The sequence below is a fragment of the Macrobrachium rosenbergii genome, chromosome 1 (genome assembly GCF_040412425.1).
Source record: "Macrobrachium rosenbergii isolate ZJJX-2024 chromosome 1, ASM4041242v1, whole genome shotgun sequence".
In the NCBI taxonomy this organism is placed as follows: Eukaryota; Metazoa; Arthropoda; class Malacostraca; order Decapoda; family Palaemonidae; genus Macrobrachium; species Macrobrachium rosenbergii.
Genome location: NC_089741.1, coordinates 5,939,834 through 5,958,376, shown reverse-complemented (window position 1 = coordinate 5,958,376; position 18,543 = coordinate 5,939,834). Strand labels below are relative to the sequence as shown.

General features: G+C 38.5%; 1 protein-coding gene across 1 annotated transcript in view; it reads right to left on the bottom strand.

The window, feature by feature from the left end:
- Nucleotides 1-2,568: 2,568 nt before the first annotated feature.
- SmF (small ribonucleoprotein particle protein SmF) overlaps nt 2,569-18,543 on the bottom strand; it is a 58,698-nt gene continuing 42,723 nt past the window's right edge. Inside the window, exon 3 of the mRNA XM_067120846.1 lies at nt 2,569-2,896. Coding sequence (XP_066976947.1) covers nt 2,762-2,896 — 135 coding nt within the window. The 3' untranslated portion in view covers nt 2,569-2,761. The remainder of the gene's footprint in view (nt 2,897-18,543) is intronic.

The following is an 18,543-nucleotide window of genomic DNA, read 5'->3' as shown; positions in this document are numbered from 1 at the left end:
ATACAGTCAAAAACAACCAACCAAGAATCTGTTGTTTTGCTTATAACCAAATCGGATAACAGCAGCCGTTTACATGGTATTTCAACCATTGTACGGTAATAAACAACTACCGTAGGTTACGCCACAAATGACGTTAAGTAGAATAGGACAGATATATTTTTACATTATACCCTTATTCGGTATGACAAAAGATCAAGGAAATATACTGCTAAATTTAAGCTGCAAGTTGTAGCTGATGCTGAGAGTTCAAGCTGCTAATGACTATACTGTAAATTATCGTGCAGCGGCAACATGGATGAAACTTGATCATAATTAAAATGGGAGAGAAAGTATTTTAATCTAAACTAAAGGGCATGAAAGAATACATTACTGTTATTTTTACACTGATAAACGATAAACACGTAAAGCTCGTATTATGATGAAATCAAGTGAAAATAGCAAACGTAATCTTGAATTTTTTTTATGCAAAACAAACGGCCCCAACCGGCCGTCGTTCAACTACTAACGAAAATAAAAGATAAATTAATTTCACGAGACGTATTTTAGCTATATTTTGACTTAAAAACACTTTGTATAATGAAAAATAACCTTGCCTCATATAATTAAAGTATTCAGAGATACATTTACGCTAACTAGAAGCAAGAAAAGCACTCTGAACTGAATTAAATACAGCAAAATAAACACCGCATACACGATTTCCAAACCAAAACATTGACCGCTACAACCGCAATTCATAATACAAAAGCAATATAAGAATATATACAATATTACTGTATTGAATACAGTGAATTAAGGCATAACATTTTAAAAGATCCATGGAAAAGATGCATATTTGTATGTTGACGTTTGTATAATACGATATGTGAATATACAGTACAGTATAATGTAGGCTACACTACCGTATATGTATAAGCTACCGTATATATATACATTATACCATAGTGTAGGCTAAGCTAATTCTTATTTGTTACTTGCAATGAATTATCGTAAGTTACTTTGCTGATACTAATAATTACTATGCCATGTATGTATGGAGTACACTTTATAGTGTTAGTATAGGCTAGGCTACGTTGAGATACGTTTTGGTATTTCTTACGGTTTTTCCAACAAAAGATGGTTTTTTTTGGAACTTAACCCCAATTGTAAGTAGGATAATACCTGTATATGCATTTTTTGTTTGTTTTTTGTCTCTCTGAACTATCAAAATAGGCAGTTCTAGAAGGGTTCTAAATATTCGCAGGTTTTAGCTATTTGCGGTGGGTGTGGTACGCATCCCGTGAATACGGGGGTTTACTGTATACCATTGGGTCACCTAATGTTGAAAATTTCAGGCCACTTAGGACTGCAAGTCTCTGGAGAAATCCAGAATCTGTCTTTAGAATCATTCCATCCAAAATTCTTCTACCTCCTGAAGAAACACCCATTGGATTAAAACATTCTGAAGACGTCTTTACGACTCCAGGATCCTTTGAATCAGTGTTCAGCTCATGAAGCATTCCTGGAGAAATTCCCATTGCATTATACCGTCTTCTTAAATTCTTAAAGACTCCAGGGTCATGTGAAGTCGTCTTCAGCTCCTAAATGGATTCCTGTCAGATCCGCTTCCCTTCAGGGAATGTGCCAGTAATCTCCAAGAGTGTGGGCTTCCCTGAAATAATCTTCAAAACCTTTCGTCCCCAAGAAGGAAAGAACAGAGCTTTACGAAGAAGAAATTGAGGATGAAAGCCTTCCAAGAGCCTGGAGATTGTCTTGAAACCTTCGGAATTCCCAGAAACCTCTAGACACACAAACAGAGGCAGAAAGGCAACCAAGGAAGTTAATATAATAGATGGTGGATGCTCGGTTTTTTAATACATATGATGATGATGATATATGATAACAGTATAAATGGATTCAGTTAGTAAAATATTGGTTTCATTACCATTACCTTCATCTTATATACAGCTGTACAGTAATAGCCTATTTGACTTATGCAAATGGATACTATGAGTGAAACACCTGGGCTAGCCTAGGTCTATAGTTCACACAAACACATTTTGTACCTTGGTAACAGCTGATAAAGTTGCTGTATAAAAATACAATAATCGTCATAAAACTATGGTACACTCTAGGTAGAAACAGGTAGGCTATCTAAATTACAGAACCATCACTTATGAGATAAAAGAAAAAAAGTAAAAAATTGCATTTTGCACAAAGTTTTTGTTTAAAGTGTGACGGTTCTTGTGTATAAGCATACATTGTTTTTACAGTTATGTGGTATTGACAAGGTTAGGTGAGGAAGGGTACAGAGTTCTCTTGAACAACCCTAGATTTTTTTACTCGCCCTATCTGGTGGGCCCTTGGTTCTATTAAACAGCATAATTGAAGAATTACTGTAAAAGAGAAGTTTTGTATTCTCATTGGAACAAATACAGTGCTATTATGAAATCATGAGGTCTAATATGAAAGTCAACAATAAAAAATCTTATTGAGAAAACTAAATGTCAATACAAAGGACAAGTTTTGTATTCTCATAGGAACATACACAGTAGTATTATGAGGTCAAGAGGTCTACTATGAAAGCCAATAATAAAAAAGCCTCTTTATTGAAAAAAAAATTAAAATAGGTCTCATACACAAATATATTTCATAATCTTTGGCTGAACATTTTTTCTGTAAACAAGATACACAAAGACATGGAAGCAAAAGAGGAAAATAGGTTACAAAACTGAATTCTCATGTGTCCTGATTATAATCCAAATTTTTATCAAACTATGTGGTATTATTCTTTCATCTGGCCTTCTTCTTCATCATCATCTTCAGCTCCTCTGATATACAATACATTATTGCAGCGGATAAGGACTTCTCCTAAACTTCCAGTGGACTGCCCTTCAATATATTCTTCAGTATTTGCAAGCTGGAAAAAATAATTTGTAACCTTGCAGTAAAAGCTTTTAAATTTAGTATTTTTCCCAACATGCAAGTGCAAAACAGAACAATCACAGTAACCCTAAAGAATAAATATAAATCTGGTTTCTTCTATCTCATCTGGTTTTCATATATTGATGCCCCATTGACAAGGTAATATAATTTTTACTTTAATCTAGTACAACAATGCAGTAGTAATAATGGAAAGTACAAATGTTAATGGTAAATTTTATTTTTTAAATACTTTCCTCTATATTATAATAGGTGTATTCCTACGTCAGACAGGTGGACGATAATTGTATGAAAACTAAAAAATGAATAGGACTGTTTCATTTGAACTGTCTACTGGCCCATCCCTTTATGGTGGTTCGAGCACCTGTTGTTTCCCATTCAGTTTTTTCCTCTGTCCATGAGTGGGGAGGTTGTGGGGGTGATACATAACAGAGGTATAAGTACTAGAAACAAAAAAATGATTTTTATGATAAAATAAATTTTTTTTTTTAGGTATTTACCCTCTATCATTTGCTTTATCTGCGGCCACTTGGTGTGCGTTCGACAAGTGTTAAAATTGAAACAATCATTAACGAATGCTCACAACAGTTAGCCCACTCTTTGGAGGGTGGGGGTAAGACAGCGACTGTTTTGGTTGTCATTCTTTCTTAATCTCTTATGAGGGGAGGAAGAAAGGATCTCAATGATAGAGGGTAAGTACCAAAAAAACTTATTTTATCATATAAATCACTATTTTTAAGGTGAAACTTACCCACTATCATTTGCTGACTCCAAGATTGAGTGCTGGAGAAGGGTAAGAGATTTCCCTATGACCAAATTATCAGATATTAAAAATATCCATATAGCTGCTTACCTGATGAATAGAATCCCATGGTAAGCACTTGCCAGATGAAGATATTCATCAGGCAAGGTCCACTACTACAAGGAGGTGGAATGTAGGCCCTGAAATTCCCAGAATATAGCCATTGGCTGAGATTGTGCAAGGCAGAGGTAATGGGAACTAAAACCACAACTAAACATTATCTCTAAACACTCACAACCTACCTAACTGAGTTACTGTGGCATCTCACACCCAAACCACCGCCACAAATTTTGCCTGAAAAGGTGGTTCTTAATCAGCTCAAGAGTAGCTTTCTCCAATAAGGTGCAATGGCTCTGCAACACAAGTCCAACATTATTTACTCTAATGAACTTTGTTTGCCCCTACCTAAGAGAAGCAAAACAAATACAACAAAGCAATATACCACAATCAAAACAAAAGTAGAGTGTGATATTACCATGTACTAACTCCAATACATAAGGTTCCTCACTTACCCAGGATGGGAGTCAATAGTGAAATACTCATTTCAGAATGCCTTAATACATAAAATATAGCCTTATGGAGGAAACAGACAAACCTTTGGCATCTCTCAAAGTGCAATCACTTTATATTGTTAATATATATTGGTGTGAAGACAGGAAATGCCCCTGGACTTGCACCATAATCTATAAAGCTCCCACAATACTGAACAAGGAATTAGTGGACTTTGCCTTAGTTGTTAGGAAAGATTGCTTTGATGAATTATAAAAGTCTGGAGTTGAGGAGCTAGAGGACAATTAGCAGAAGCAGTTAGAAGCAGCATTCAATATTTCCATGAAGCTTCTCTGTCCCTGCCTGATGAAGCAGATTTCTTTATGGAAGTATCTGTCTAGGAACTTCTAATGATATCTGAAAGGACTGGGAACCAATGCTTCCTAGGCCACCAAAGAGCGATTAGAAACTCAGTGGTGTTCCTTGTAGTCCTCAACCCTACAGTACCCCTTTAAACACCAGAAGCATGGGGAAGGCATACACAAATAGGTTTGTCCATTCTTGAACCATAACATTTACTGCCCAGGCTTGTGGGCCCAGAACTGGGGAGACAAACAGCTGGAAACAATGATTCAGCTTTGCTGTGGAAAGATAAATGAAAAGTTGGCTGGGCACTCTCCAAATTGCCTTGCAAACTACAGGGTTCAAGGTCAATCGTGGGAGAGAGCCTGTCCTGGACAACTTACCACGTCGGCCAAAGATACAGTCAACCAGGAACAACTGGGGCACCTGGACAATATTCCTCTCCAATGTCCAGAGGCTAAAATCCTGCTGATGCTACCTAGGTTCCAAATTCATGCCCCCTGCCTTCTTATATGAGCCAGAGAAGACAGAAATTACTTAAATCCCTCCTGGATAGCCAACAATTCCTTGCAGTTAACGTGAAGAATCACTTCTATTGGCTACCACACCCCTGAAGCGGCTTGGTTCCCAATAACCACACCCCATCCTTGTCCGAGGCAAATGAATACAGTGAGAGGTCTGGGTTCAGGGACTCTAGGGGCTTCCCTGCTGGAAGCAATACTGTGGACATCCACTAATGAAGGGAAAGGACCAGTTCTTGGCTCCACACCTTCAACTCATGGTCTGGCCGAGTCTCTCTTTGTGCCAGTGCCTCTCAAGTGCAACTGAAGAGGTATCATCCAAAGTCGAGCACTCAGAACTATCTTCTCCAGAGAAGACGTGGCCCAACCGATATAACCAGCATTAGCAGGGATGCTCTGTGAGGAAAATTCTCTCATGATTAACAACAGATTGTCTACTAGAGCTTGTGTTGGAAAACCTTGAATGGAACAGAATCAATCACCACACCCAGGTAGGTCACTTGTCATGTAGGTTCCAGAGGTGACCTGTGACATTTATTGGTAAGCCCAGTACAGGCTCTCTTATCCTCAGGCCATCCCAGCAATAAGTGAAACATTCAGGAAGGGGATTCACCCTAGTGAAAACTTGGGGCATGGAACTCAGCCCAAAACAAAGAGCTTGACATTGGTATGTCTTTCTCCCAAGACAAAGTGTAGGCACTTCCTTGAAAGTTGATGGGGCTGATGGGGACATGAAAGTATGGATCTTTCATGTCCACTGTAAACATTCATGTACCTTTCCCCATTGTGGCTAAAGACCGTGGAGGTTGACTCCATGGTAAAAAGGGGAACAGTTGGATACAGTCGAGTCTGTATATGTCTGGGACTATCCTCCAACCTCCCATTGCCTGGCACTAGGAATAGCCTGTTGTGAAATGCCAACAAAGTAGCTGGTACTTCCTCTAATGCTGCCTTCCCTAACTGAGAAAAGACTTCCTCACTCAATACTTGAATATGACTGAAAGGTTAAGAGCTGGTTGAAGAGAATTCCTGAAAGGAATGCAATAACCTTCCAAAAGAACTTCCTTTACCAGGGCATCTTCAACTAAGTGTTCAACTAAGTGTTCCCACACCTGAGTGAAGTGTCCCAACCTGCACCCACATGCACGAGGGCTTGAAGAGCTAATCAGACAGGATTATTTATATTCGTGGAGGAATTGCACATCCTCTTTGTCGGCACAACATCTGGATCCTTGCTGCCAAAAGGACACTTCTTCCTTCCTGAGCCCAGAAAGGAAGATGGGGGAAAGAGGTAGAATTGCCCAAAGATCATTTATAGCAAGAGGAAGAGGAGACTTCCTTTTAGTGGCCTGGGAGTGGTGTTGACAAGTACTATTTCTGCTGATATAGAAATGGAGGTTGTCTGTTACTTCCGAAAAGGATGAGCTGAAACCAATGACTGTCTGCTAAGGAGGGAGATTGAAGGAGCCAGCCAAGAGTATAGCTATTCTCCCATATGAACTTGAGGTTGCTAGTAACATGAGCAGTTCTCATATCACATCCAAAAATGCCTTGCCAAGGAAGCAAAATCCCTTAGGTTTTATAGTAGGATCCCTGGCCCAAGGAGGAAGTAGAAGTCCACCAACCTCCTTCAAACACAGCACGATTCACTAAAGGCGTTAGCCATGTTTCATACATATTTTCGGGATCTTGAATTGATGAATGCAGCTTAGACACAATTACACCTCTATTGGCTGGAAATCACAGACAAAAACAGCTGGATCGGGACAAAAAACCCCCTGCTCGATACAACGTAGTCTTCCTAGCAGACAGCCAGGGAGACAAGAGAGGGTTAAAAAAAAGGAGATTATCTTTGGCCAAACATTTGCCACTGAGTCAAGTCTCCCAAGTACAGAAACTGATAGCTTAAAGGAAGAGCTGTGGGTATTTAAGCACAACTGAACCAATTTCTTAAGACAGGAGGGGATAGACTAAATGCTCCTCTTCCTGAATAGGAGGCGAGGGAGAATGCTGTCAGGAAGAGTCAGGTCTGCGAGTCCTCTTCATCAGGGACAAAAGTATCCCCTGAACCAGATGGTTTCACAAGACCAGGTGCTAAAGCTCTCATAATCCATCTGGCAGAAACTTGAAAAGTCAAAAGCTCTCTCACTCTGTGGACTACCTGACGCCTTGCTCTCAGATGCTTTGTGTGGACTCGCTAATGCCTGTGTGGACTTGCTAACGCCTATGCTGACTCACTGATGCCCATGCAGACTCACCAACGCCTGTGTGGACTCGCTGCCAACCGTGCAGACTTGCTGACGCCTCAAGTGAACCCAGCACCTTGTATGGCCTCGATGACATCTCGCACAGATAACATTTGCGAAACTGTACACGGACCTGACGGACTAATGGGGCAAATGTGAATATCTGGCACGCTTAGCACAAGCATAAAAGACAGTCCATAAAAGCCCCAAAAGCCTGGCCACAGACATAACAGTGGCCTTGTCAAAAACAAAACATGGACCATAGGTGATCAAAGGGGAGAACGGTCGCGAATGCTTACTCCTGATAGCCTAACTACAGACTCTGGGCTCCTAGAGACAGCTGCATGTGCAGTGGCAGCTACCACTACAGATTGTGATCAGTTATCTGGCTGGACGAATTGCTAGAATAACCATGGGGCGAATGTGAATATCTGGCACGCTTAGCACAAGCATAAAAGACAGTCCATAAAAGCCCCAAAAGCCTGGCCACAGACATAACAGTGGCCTTGTCAAAAACAAAACTTGGACCATAGGTGATCAAAGGGGAGAACGGTCGCGAATGCTTACTCCTGATAGCCTAACTACAGACTCTGGGCTCCTAGAGACAGCTGCATGTGCAGTGGCAGCTACCACTACAGATTGTGATCAGTTATCTGGCTGGACGAATTGCTAGAATAACCATGGGACAACGGGGTCAAACACAAGATCTAGACCTATCATAGAACATGAAGATCTAAACCTACCATAACGGTCCTTAGGTGACCACGATCTACTCCTCCAAAAGCAAAGGCAAAAAAGAGGGTAAAGTCCTTAAATGTCCTGGGATGTTAGTCCTCGTCTGGAAACCCCAGGACTACCATTCTTGTTACTCGTTAGGGTCAAACGAGCGACAACACATAATGACTTCAGCCAATTACAGAAAATTATAAATTACAGATTCGTTTAGAGAATTCAAGACCCTTTCTCTACTTAAAGAATGCACTGCGTTATGTTATAAAGATTTCCATAAAAGGACATACCATATTATATTATGTTTTACTCATAAATTATTACTTACTAATTTTATATGATGTTATTGACGCAATTGCCGGCTTTGGATTATGATAGGCACGGGTAAACCACGATACCACTAATATATATATTCAATTTACTCAGTCATGGAATCCCATGCGTAGATATGCATATCCCAAGCGATTTATCCCGATCAAGGCAAATCAAATATATGATACTTATCCAAACTTCGCTGATTCATCCATCTACTTCATTAAACGCTGGGAAGGAACGACATGTTTAATCCAATCAAGCGAAATTCTGTTCACTAAATCCTCCGCTACCTAACCACACATTACAAAGTTGAGGAACGAACTGAGTGTGGTCCGCGTGTCCACCTCTCACTATGAAAATAATTGCTCGCTCTCTCACCCATACCCACGACTTTGGCCTCGTCCGCTCACGATAAGAGTCAACAACAAAACGAACTAAGCCACCAAAACAACACGAACCGAATAAACTATCAAACAATTTACATCGCATTGTTAACCAATTATACAAACTATTCACAAGACAATATTGAGAGAGAGAGAGAGAGAGAGAGAGAGAGACTCTTACTATTCATTCTTTGCTCTTAAGAAGGGCAAAAAAGATGCTTCCTTGGAAAATAAAGCCCACATCACAGGAGAAGGCCTAGAGTTAACTGACTGTAAAAACAGTCTTAATCATCAAAATCTTTCAGCATTACATTAAGTCCCAGCCCAACGGTTTAATTACTGATTTAGGAATCTAGATTTAAGGAACTGAAGGCTTCTTGATGTCCAGGTTAGAAGGGATATGGATGCTAACGTGGAGTAATACCCCTTAATAGCATGAGCAGACAAACCTTTAGCGGAGCATAAATGAATGAAGATCTTCATTAGGTTATCATAGAAGTATGGGTGCAGGAAATAATCTTGGAAAAGCACCAGGCTCTGAAGAGTTATCACTGCCTCTGATACACTGCATTAGTTGATTGCTTTTTGGAATTAATGACGGATCTTCATCATTCCTTAGATGATTTGACTGATTTATGGTTAGGAAACTGGTGTCACAACATCTAGGTTATTGACAGTGTAATGAAATGAAATAGGGGGAAAAAATGTAAAAGGGGTCTCTCACAGAAATATCTTCTATACATATAATATCATAATTATCTGTAAATACATATTGTATATACACACACACATACTGCATATATGATCTACATTTTGTTGAAGTGGCCTGCCTCCCTAACAAAGATATATATATATACAGTAGAACCCCGGTCCTCGACTGTACTAGAACTCGAAATAATCGGATTTCAACACGAAATGTTGAGTAAATTTTGTGTCGGAGTTCAAACAACAAACCGGAATCCGACCCGATGAATCATATGTTGTTTGTAGAAAAAGAGTTTCGGGGCTGCCGCTAGTTGGCGTTGTTGGTATGTTCTTCCCATGCTTATTTAAAAGCATTTAAAGGCCACACATGCTTCTGTTGCTGCTGTTGAAAAATAAGCCATATTATCACATGAAATTAATAACACATTATTTATAAACCAAATTACTGTATGTCTTATCATAAAATTAAGAAAAATTTCCGAAATTACAGGCTGCCGAGTTCCAACGTAATTTCGGAAATTTTTCTTAATTTTATGATAACAGACATACAGTAATTCGGTTTATAAATACTGTATTATTAATTTCATGTGATATGGCTTGTTTTTCATTGTTATCATTATTAACAACAGTTTTCATGTGTACCTGTTACAGTACATTCTGGTAGTGCCTATAAGGCTACTTAGCCTAGCCTATGGTAATACGGCCGCATTGGTCATAGGCCAACTTTTTTGATATAGTATGCATTTAAAAATGTAAAAAGTGCTTCTGATATGGTAAGTTATTCAACTCTGAACCTATTTAATGGTAATTTGTGTAAAGTTTTGTATAAAAGGCAAGGTTGGGGTAATGACTGGTGGTCAGGAGTGGATTAATCCATTTTCAGTTATTTCTTATGGGAGAAATTAACTCAGAATTCGACAAAATCGAATCTCGACACTTCTTCTGGAACAATTAATTCGAGAACCAAGGTTCTACTGTATATATATATATAAAATAGATATATAGATATACATATATAAATATATATATATAAAATAGATATATATATATATATATATAATATATATATATATATATATATATATATATATATATATATATATATATATATATATATATATATATATATATATATATATATATATATATATATATATATATATATATATATATATATATATATATATATATATATATATATATATATATATATATATATATATATATATATATATATATATATATATATATAATATATATAAATATATATATATATATATATATATATATATATATATATATGGGCAATACAGTTGTTAGAGAATGGATGATTTTCACCTGACATCAAGAATCCATGAATGAGTCTTATATGTACAATCCTTAGCCTGCACAACATCGTTTCTAGTCTCCTTAGCATGCAGGGTATGACCAGGGAGATACTGACAATGTAATCCTGCACATCAACTGGTTTATTTCAATATTTTCCCATAGGGACTGCCAAAGGTTTTTCATTTTCTAACATAAAAGAGGAAATACATCCTTACATGGTAGTAAGCATCTTCTTGGTTCTGGAGAGGTGACTGCTGACTTTGCAAGTTGATCAGCTTGCCTGTTCCCAAGAACCCCAACATAGGAAGACACCCCACAAAAATTTATTTCTTTACCTCTTCTTTTCACTGACAACAGCCATTCCATAACTTCCAAAATCAATGGGTGCAAAGAGTTAAAAGATTCTAAGACTGAAGAACACTTCTTGAGACACAATATACAGTGAAACTATTTCCATTGACAGTTAAAATTTCCTTTAAGGCCTTCAAAATTACATGCAATTCTACTGTTAAAACAGATGTAACAATGATAATCTCCCACGTATTTCTACATCAGGAAAGACCACTCCAAAACCAATGCCAGAATGAGACATCTGTGAAAACTGCAACAGAGTTATGTTGGGAGGAATGATCTCAGTATATTGATCTCACTGCCTTACTGGACATTTCCGCTCTCGTCAATTAAAATATCTATAGCATTTGACCTCTGGAAGGCTTCGGGGGGCCTAACCCAATATCTAGCTGGTAGAAGTCTCTGTCCTTGGGATGTTTAATTGACTGGCTATAATTTACACTAAAAACAAATGGTTGGGTTGCTTGGGGAAATTTTCATAAAACTGCCAATGCCTTTCATTTCTGATATAAATGGTGGTTAAGGATTTACGAAGCCTCTGAAATTGTACCAGCTCCGACCCAGCAGAGGTTGGCACTGTAGATCCACAGGTACCTCACCACCGTCTACAAGCATGCTCTCAGTGCGAGAGGACTTAAAAGCTCCTGTAGCTAATCTTACTCCTCCATGATGAACTGAATTAAGCATTTTAAGACTTACGATTTGCTGAGATGTACACTTCACACCTGTGAGTTAACTCTGAAAGGACTAACACTTTGTATAGTCTCAACATCTGAGTTCAGTCACCCTAGGAAGTGTGGGACTGAACATTCAGGATATTCATTGCTTTTAAGTAGTTTTTACTATATATCAATGCAGAGCCGTAGGTGGCATTCAGCTACTGCCATCCTTGTTGCTGCAAAAGATATTGAAAGATCATCAGCAAATGGAGTATAAGTTACATTTGGGGGGAATTATTTTAGAAATCCCTTAACCACTAGAGCAAACACTCCCTATTCTTGGTTGAATACATCTGACATTGATGCTCCAGCTTGAACCTGAAATATAGCCTATTTTTTAATGCCTGAAGAGAAACTAGAGCCTGAATGGTGCCGACACCTAATGTGGGGGGGTCGTGCTAACGCTGAAATTGTTTGAAGCACCAACGATGAAAAAACCTGACTGAGAAGAAGCCAAAGCCTGTGCTACTGAAACAGTAGCAGTCAAAAAGGTGCAGATTCAAAGCCTGTTTAGGGAAATAACCCAGTATCAACACAGTAGAGGAGATCTAGCATGCCTGAAAAGAACTAGCATATACACAAGGAGACCAGGAAGAAACCCACAGAAAGCTATCGTGAACACAGTTTTGAACACTCTCAGAATGCCTGAGAGGGGTTCAAGGGGCAAAAGAGGGGAATCTAGTAAGGAGGTACGAGACCAGAGAGGAACAAGAATTCAAACATGATGCCCAGCATGGCGTGGCACCAAAGGGGACAGCGATATAGAACGAGCAGACCAATTGGGATTGTATGCTCAATCCACGATGTGTGAATAAACCTCCCACATGTCAGACTAATGATGTGGCAATGGAATGGTGACCCAAACATCTGGGAGACTGAGTCTGGCAGCAAAAGATCACCCTCAAGAAGCCATCTAATCACCTTGGGAAAACTCCTAGCACAAATGTTAATCAATCTCTGAAAAGCTGGCAACACTACCTGTTTTTCTTCAGTATCACAAGTCTACTTTGGGAGTCTCAGGTTTATCACAGGGAAATCCCACGGAAGCAGAGGTGGTGGCAGCAGAACCCCCTGCTCCCAGAAGCAAAGGTTGTTTCAACTCCTCTATAAAAGGGCTTCATTTGGAAGCAAAAACCTGCTCCATACCACAGGAATGGTTGGCACTGTCTTGTGCCCAGGTGCCAAAGAATTATCTTTGCAGGAAACAGAAGCTTCCTGTACATGACATTATACTGTGTTGACACCAAGTTCAGTGGAAGGTAAAACTGAAACTGCTGAATGAGCCGACGTCAAAACATCTGGAGAAAGGGAAGATAATTCAGTCTGATCTGCTACTGAGAAAGTAACACTCAAAGTGGAAGGATCCACTTGTCTAACTGGCAAACATGCCCACCATCGGCACTGAAGAGGTAACCGGAGTGCCCAAAAGAGGCCCAAGAATACCTTGAATGCTGCATCAGCGACTGGGAAGCAGCTCAGTGTTTGTGATGTCGAATGCAGTTCAAGAAAATGCCTAGAATGTTCAGGAGGAGCCCAATGCGACAAAGAAGGGGAATGAGGCTGGAAGGAAGATGCCTGAGGAGAATGGGAACTATAATGCGGCGACTGTGCAACAGAATGAGGAGAATAGAATCTCCTACTTTAACGGTCTGTGCAAAAAACCAACACTGTCTTATGAGGCATCAAATGTTGATGAGAACGCCTGCGAAAGTGAGAAGGTGGAGAACAAATGCGTTCATACCTGACCAAGCACAGACCTGCTTCATGTTGCATAAATGGCGTAGAAATGAACCAGACCTTCTAGGAGACTGAGATGATGAATGCAAGCGCTTGGCGCCAGGAGAGCACCTTTGAGAGAATACAATCCTGGAAAGGGACTGCCAGGAGTATGTGGCCTCCAGAAAGGCCTGGCGATACAGAATCAGATACGGGGTAAGGGCGCTCATCATTACCTGACATATCTACCACCTGCCTATGCAAACTTTGGTTAATTTTGCTGAGCACATCATTCAGCGACTGTGCACAAACCTGCACACAGCATGGGCCAGGTTGGCCAGAGGAAGATGACAATGGGCACAAACTGTTTTCACTCCCAGATGCAATACAATTTTCTTTATCCTCTTTGGACGACATCCTAAATGACAAAAACATGAAGAACCAAACCCAAAATCCAGAAAACAATTCTATCAGTAACAAAACTAAACAACACTCCCAATATGTCCTTACGGGCTGACAACAGAGAAAAAACTGGATGTTAAACAATAGAGCGCTCAACCCATCCAAAAGGGATGGGTCAATAGTTCAAGCTAAACAATCCTGTTGATTTTTTTTTGTTTTCATATACTATTGTCCTCCCATCTGAAGTGGGGAATACTGCTATCATAAGAGAGAGTTAAGGTTGATTTCAAAAATAAAAAATAAAAAAAAAACTGTTTTCTATAATTTCACAAAAGTACAGTGACACCCGCCTATTCGTGGATTTCTCTATAGAACATATATACACATTATTTATGAAAACTTGCCTATTTGCAGTATTTTTATAGAGAAATTATTCACAAAGTACTGTATTTTCCTATTTTCGTGACTAAATGCACTTTTTGTGATAAAACTATTAAAATATTCTGGTATAAGCTTTTTAGAGGGTTTTTGGTATTCTGAACTATAAAAATAAGCAGTTATAAGCATTTTTAGATGGGTGTCGAGTATTTGCATATTTTAGCTATTTGCAGGGGTAGTGGTACTCATCACCCACTTAATACCTGGGGTCGACTGTACTGTACTTGACTTCCACAATACAATCATTCAATTCTTGAAGGTGGCAATCAACAGTGCTTTGGGGAATCTACCTTTTAGAAATATATGTAACTCTGAACCTTGAACAAACACAATCCATCTACAAGGGTGAACCTCTGGAATTTTGCTCATTAATGCATTGATTTTCTTTACATTCCTCGACACTATTGCTTTATACTGTTTCTTCAATTAACATTCAATTTATATACCGACACCAACCTACTTACTTAACATTTAACTTAAAAACATTCAAGTACAAACAAACGAGACTGCAAATTTAAATTGTGTTCAGAGTGCTCCCCTTTGCAACCCCCAAGTACAAATTTTGTTGTGTGTGCCTATTCTATAAAATACAACACTGTATGTACAGACATTCCTCTGCTTACAAATGAATTACGTTCCAAACGGCTGTTCATATCTTGATTTGTTCGAAAGTCAAACTTGATATATGGTGAGTCAGTAAGTACAGTGCTATTTATGTTTTGTCACACTAAAACACAATACAGTACTAGTACTGTACTGTACTGTATTTTATTGAGCATTTTATAAATATGAATGATATATAAAACCTAAATACATGAAGCAAATAAAGATATAGTAATAATAAAGTGAAGTGCAGTTTTAATTTACGATCACGGTTGTTCACATCTCTTAAAAGTTCGCAAGTAGAGGAGCGTCTGCACAGTAAATTGTGTTTCAGGATGAAAAACGTGCTGTACTATATTGACTTTATATCATGCTGTAAATAGGTGTGAAGAGTACAGTAACCAACTTACAAACAATTCAACATACAAATGGCTATCCGGAACGTACCCTGTTTGGAAGTAGGGTGGTGTCTAATCCAATTGAGGGAAAGATTTAAAAGATATACTTCCAGGGCACATCAAGTAATCCCATAATCTTACGGCACTTCAGTTGTCTGTTAACTGATTCTCTTTCCAGCAGTGTTGTACTAGCGGTCAATCATTTTCATTAAAATTCCTTCTGTGCTCCCCCATCCTTATCTCCAAATCCCTTCCTGTTCCATCGACATAAGACCTATTACATATTACTAAATATATCGAGATACTCCATGAGCAAATTCTCTATTTGTAGAGAGAGATTCTATTTTATCTACACAAATCTTTCTCCCTAAAATCTACTGCATTTTTACAAGACGTATCACATACTCCATGAGCAAATTCTCTATCTGTAGAGAGAGATTCCATTTTATCTCCCTTCTGGCCAAATTATACTTTCAGCCAACAACAGTTTATCTTTCACTAGGATTTTTCAACTGTGAAACCAAAAAAAGCTTATGCAATTATGATTCTTTTATGTATACCAGGCTATCTTTTCATAATTATAAAATAAACTATCTTCTGCTTTTGTGTGACAACTTTGTTGATAATGGATTCTGGATATCCTTATTTTGTTACAAACATTTACTATATAAGGCTTACAGCATCTCTAAAACCCTTACATTTTGTAAAAGCCAGGAATTCTGAAATTCTTGCCTATCTCCTTATATTTTAAGATCTAAAAGACTTCAATTGAATATGCTCTCTCCTGCCTATTGACACTATTTCCAATTTCTCCCTGTTTTGTAAGGCACTACTGTGTTAAAACTCATTGGCATGGATCACCTTGTTGAAGTGCCTACTCATGAGGCGTTCATATCTTTATATTCCTTTCATCCAATTAATCCTTTCATGCACTCTTTTTACTATTTTCTTTTGTGTGAGTATGGGGTTGTCAGCTCAGATGCATTCTCATTATCACAATGAAACAGTCATCATTTAATTCATTTTAACCAAAGAAAACTCCACTAAAGACCAATGTAGGCACTGGGTCATAGTAAAAATATGATTTACATAACTCAGCTACTTTAAGATGACTGTCAAAACCTCTATTCTAGGGACCAAAGAAGCTTCAGAAAAAATTCCTTATAAAGAATGGCTACACTGGGTGAAGAAGAGGACAATACTGCAAAACAATGATAGGAAATATGAAATTCCATCATCTGTGAAAGACAACCAAAATTTTCCATATTATGGAGTTTCCCATTACCAAACTATCACATTTATTTTCAAACACAACAGGCCAAAATGGGTGAATGGGAGAACCCCACTGGATTAGCAACATGAAATTCCATTAGAAGGAAAAGTGCCTAACATACAACTTTCATTTAGCTGAATCTCATTCACTTCACCCATTTTGGACAAACATTCAAGTCCCCAACCTATTCATTTTAGTGTGAGAGAGATGTAGATCAATTCTTTGTGCTGACCAGGTTGTTGGTTAAAATGAATGAAAACAAGACTCAATTTCCTTTGTAAATCAGAAAGATTTTTGACATTCCTTTCTTGGACATAATGCTGGTGTGGGATCATGTTTGTAGGAAGCACACACACACACACTGAATTATGAGCACTAGTTTCCTAATGCAGCATAAATCTAAAAATGTGTGTAATTACTGGCTTATTTTAAGGGTTGTCAAGATACTGTGAACCTGATGTTACTGTACTTAACAAGTTCAGTTTTTTTTTTTTAAAGAAAGTCCAGATAAGGAAAGGAAAAGGTAATTTAACTTCCACTGTCAGAGCACCATCAAGCCAAAGTATATGCCTAGGTTCAGTCCAAATGACACCTTAAAGAAAAAGCTGTGTAAATAATGGAACTTCACTCTACAGGCAGTCCCCGGTTAATGGCAGGCTCGGTTAACAGCCATCTGGTTTTATGGGGCTTGTCTAGCGATGAAAATTGGCAATTTTCGCGGCAAAATTTGCCGATTTCTGCTTATCGGCGCCGATAATTGGGTATTGCGCCGATACATACCTAACAGAGGCGCCCGATAACCGAAAATCGGGCGATAACCGGGACTGCCTGTACCAATAAAACACTTGTTCCTGGAACATGCACCTTGCTCTGTAACATCTACAATAATTCACATATTGGGCAGATGGGAAGGAATTTGAAGACCAGGAGAGGGGACACAAAAGGGGTCTTTAACAAAAAAGACAAGAGGAGAGTGGGTGCACCACAAATTTGGCAGGAAAACTATCTCACTTCCAAAATACATAAATAAAATGCAACTATGGTGACATAGTAGAAATACCATGGAGTATTATTATTACTATTATTGAAATATTGTGTTCATTAGGCAGAAGAGCTGGTAAAGGGAAATACAGAAATAAGGTATCCCCCTTTTAAAAACGAAAAATAAATTAATAAATTAATAGATAAAAATGCAAGAATAGTATTAGGGTAGTAATGCACTGCACCTTCACTTGAACTTCTGAAGTTCCAATTGCACGACATCCTCTGGGAGGCTGTTCCACATTCCAACGGTGTGAGGAATAAAGACCTCTGGACGTGAAAAGTTTGACAACAAGGCACATTTACTGCATATTGGTGCTGCTGTTCAGCGCATCTGGTTGCCCTCGGCAGATAAAGGGGATCAGGGATCAATTGTGAATGTGAAAGATCTCCGCTGAAATACAACTTATGAAAAAGTGACAAACAAGAGACCATCTGTCAATGGTCAAAGCTGCCAACACAACAACTGCAAGGCCAAAATTACTGTGTGTGGTGATCAAATAATAAGCGAAACACAAACACACTCACGCTCCAGATATTATTCGTCAAGATCTTCTATCTTTACGTGAAGAAATGAAGGAACAAGCTATTAAAACCCAACAATCATCACAGCAGATTTTATGTCAAACGTTACAGAATGTCTCGGAAGGAGTCTCTAGTCAACTACCGTCAGTGAGCACAATTAGACGTTCTATCAGAAGGTATAAACAAGCTGTACATGCTCCACATCCTATACCAAGAAATTTGTATGAGATGGTCATTCCAGATGAATATAAAAAAAAACGTGCAAAGAAGACAGTG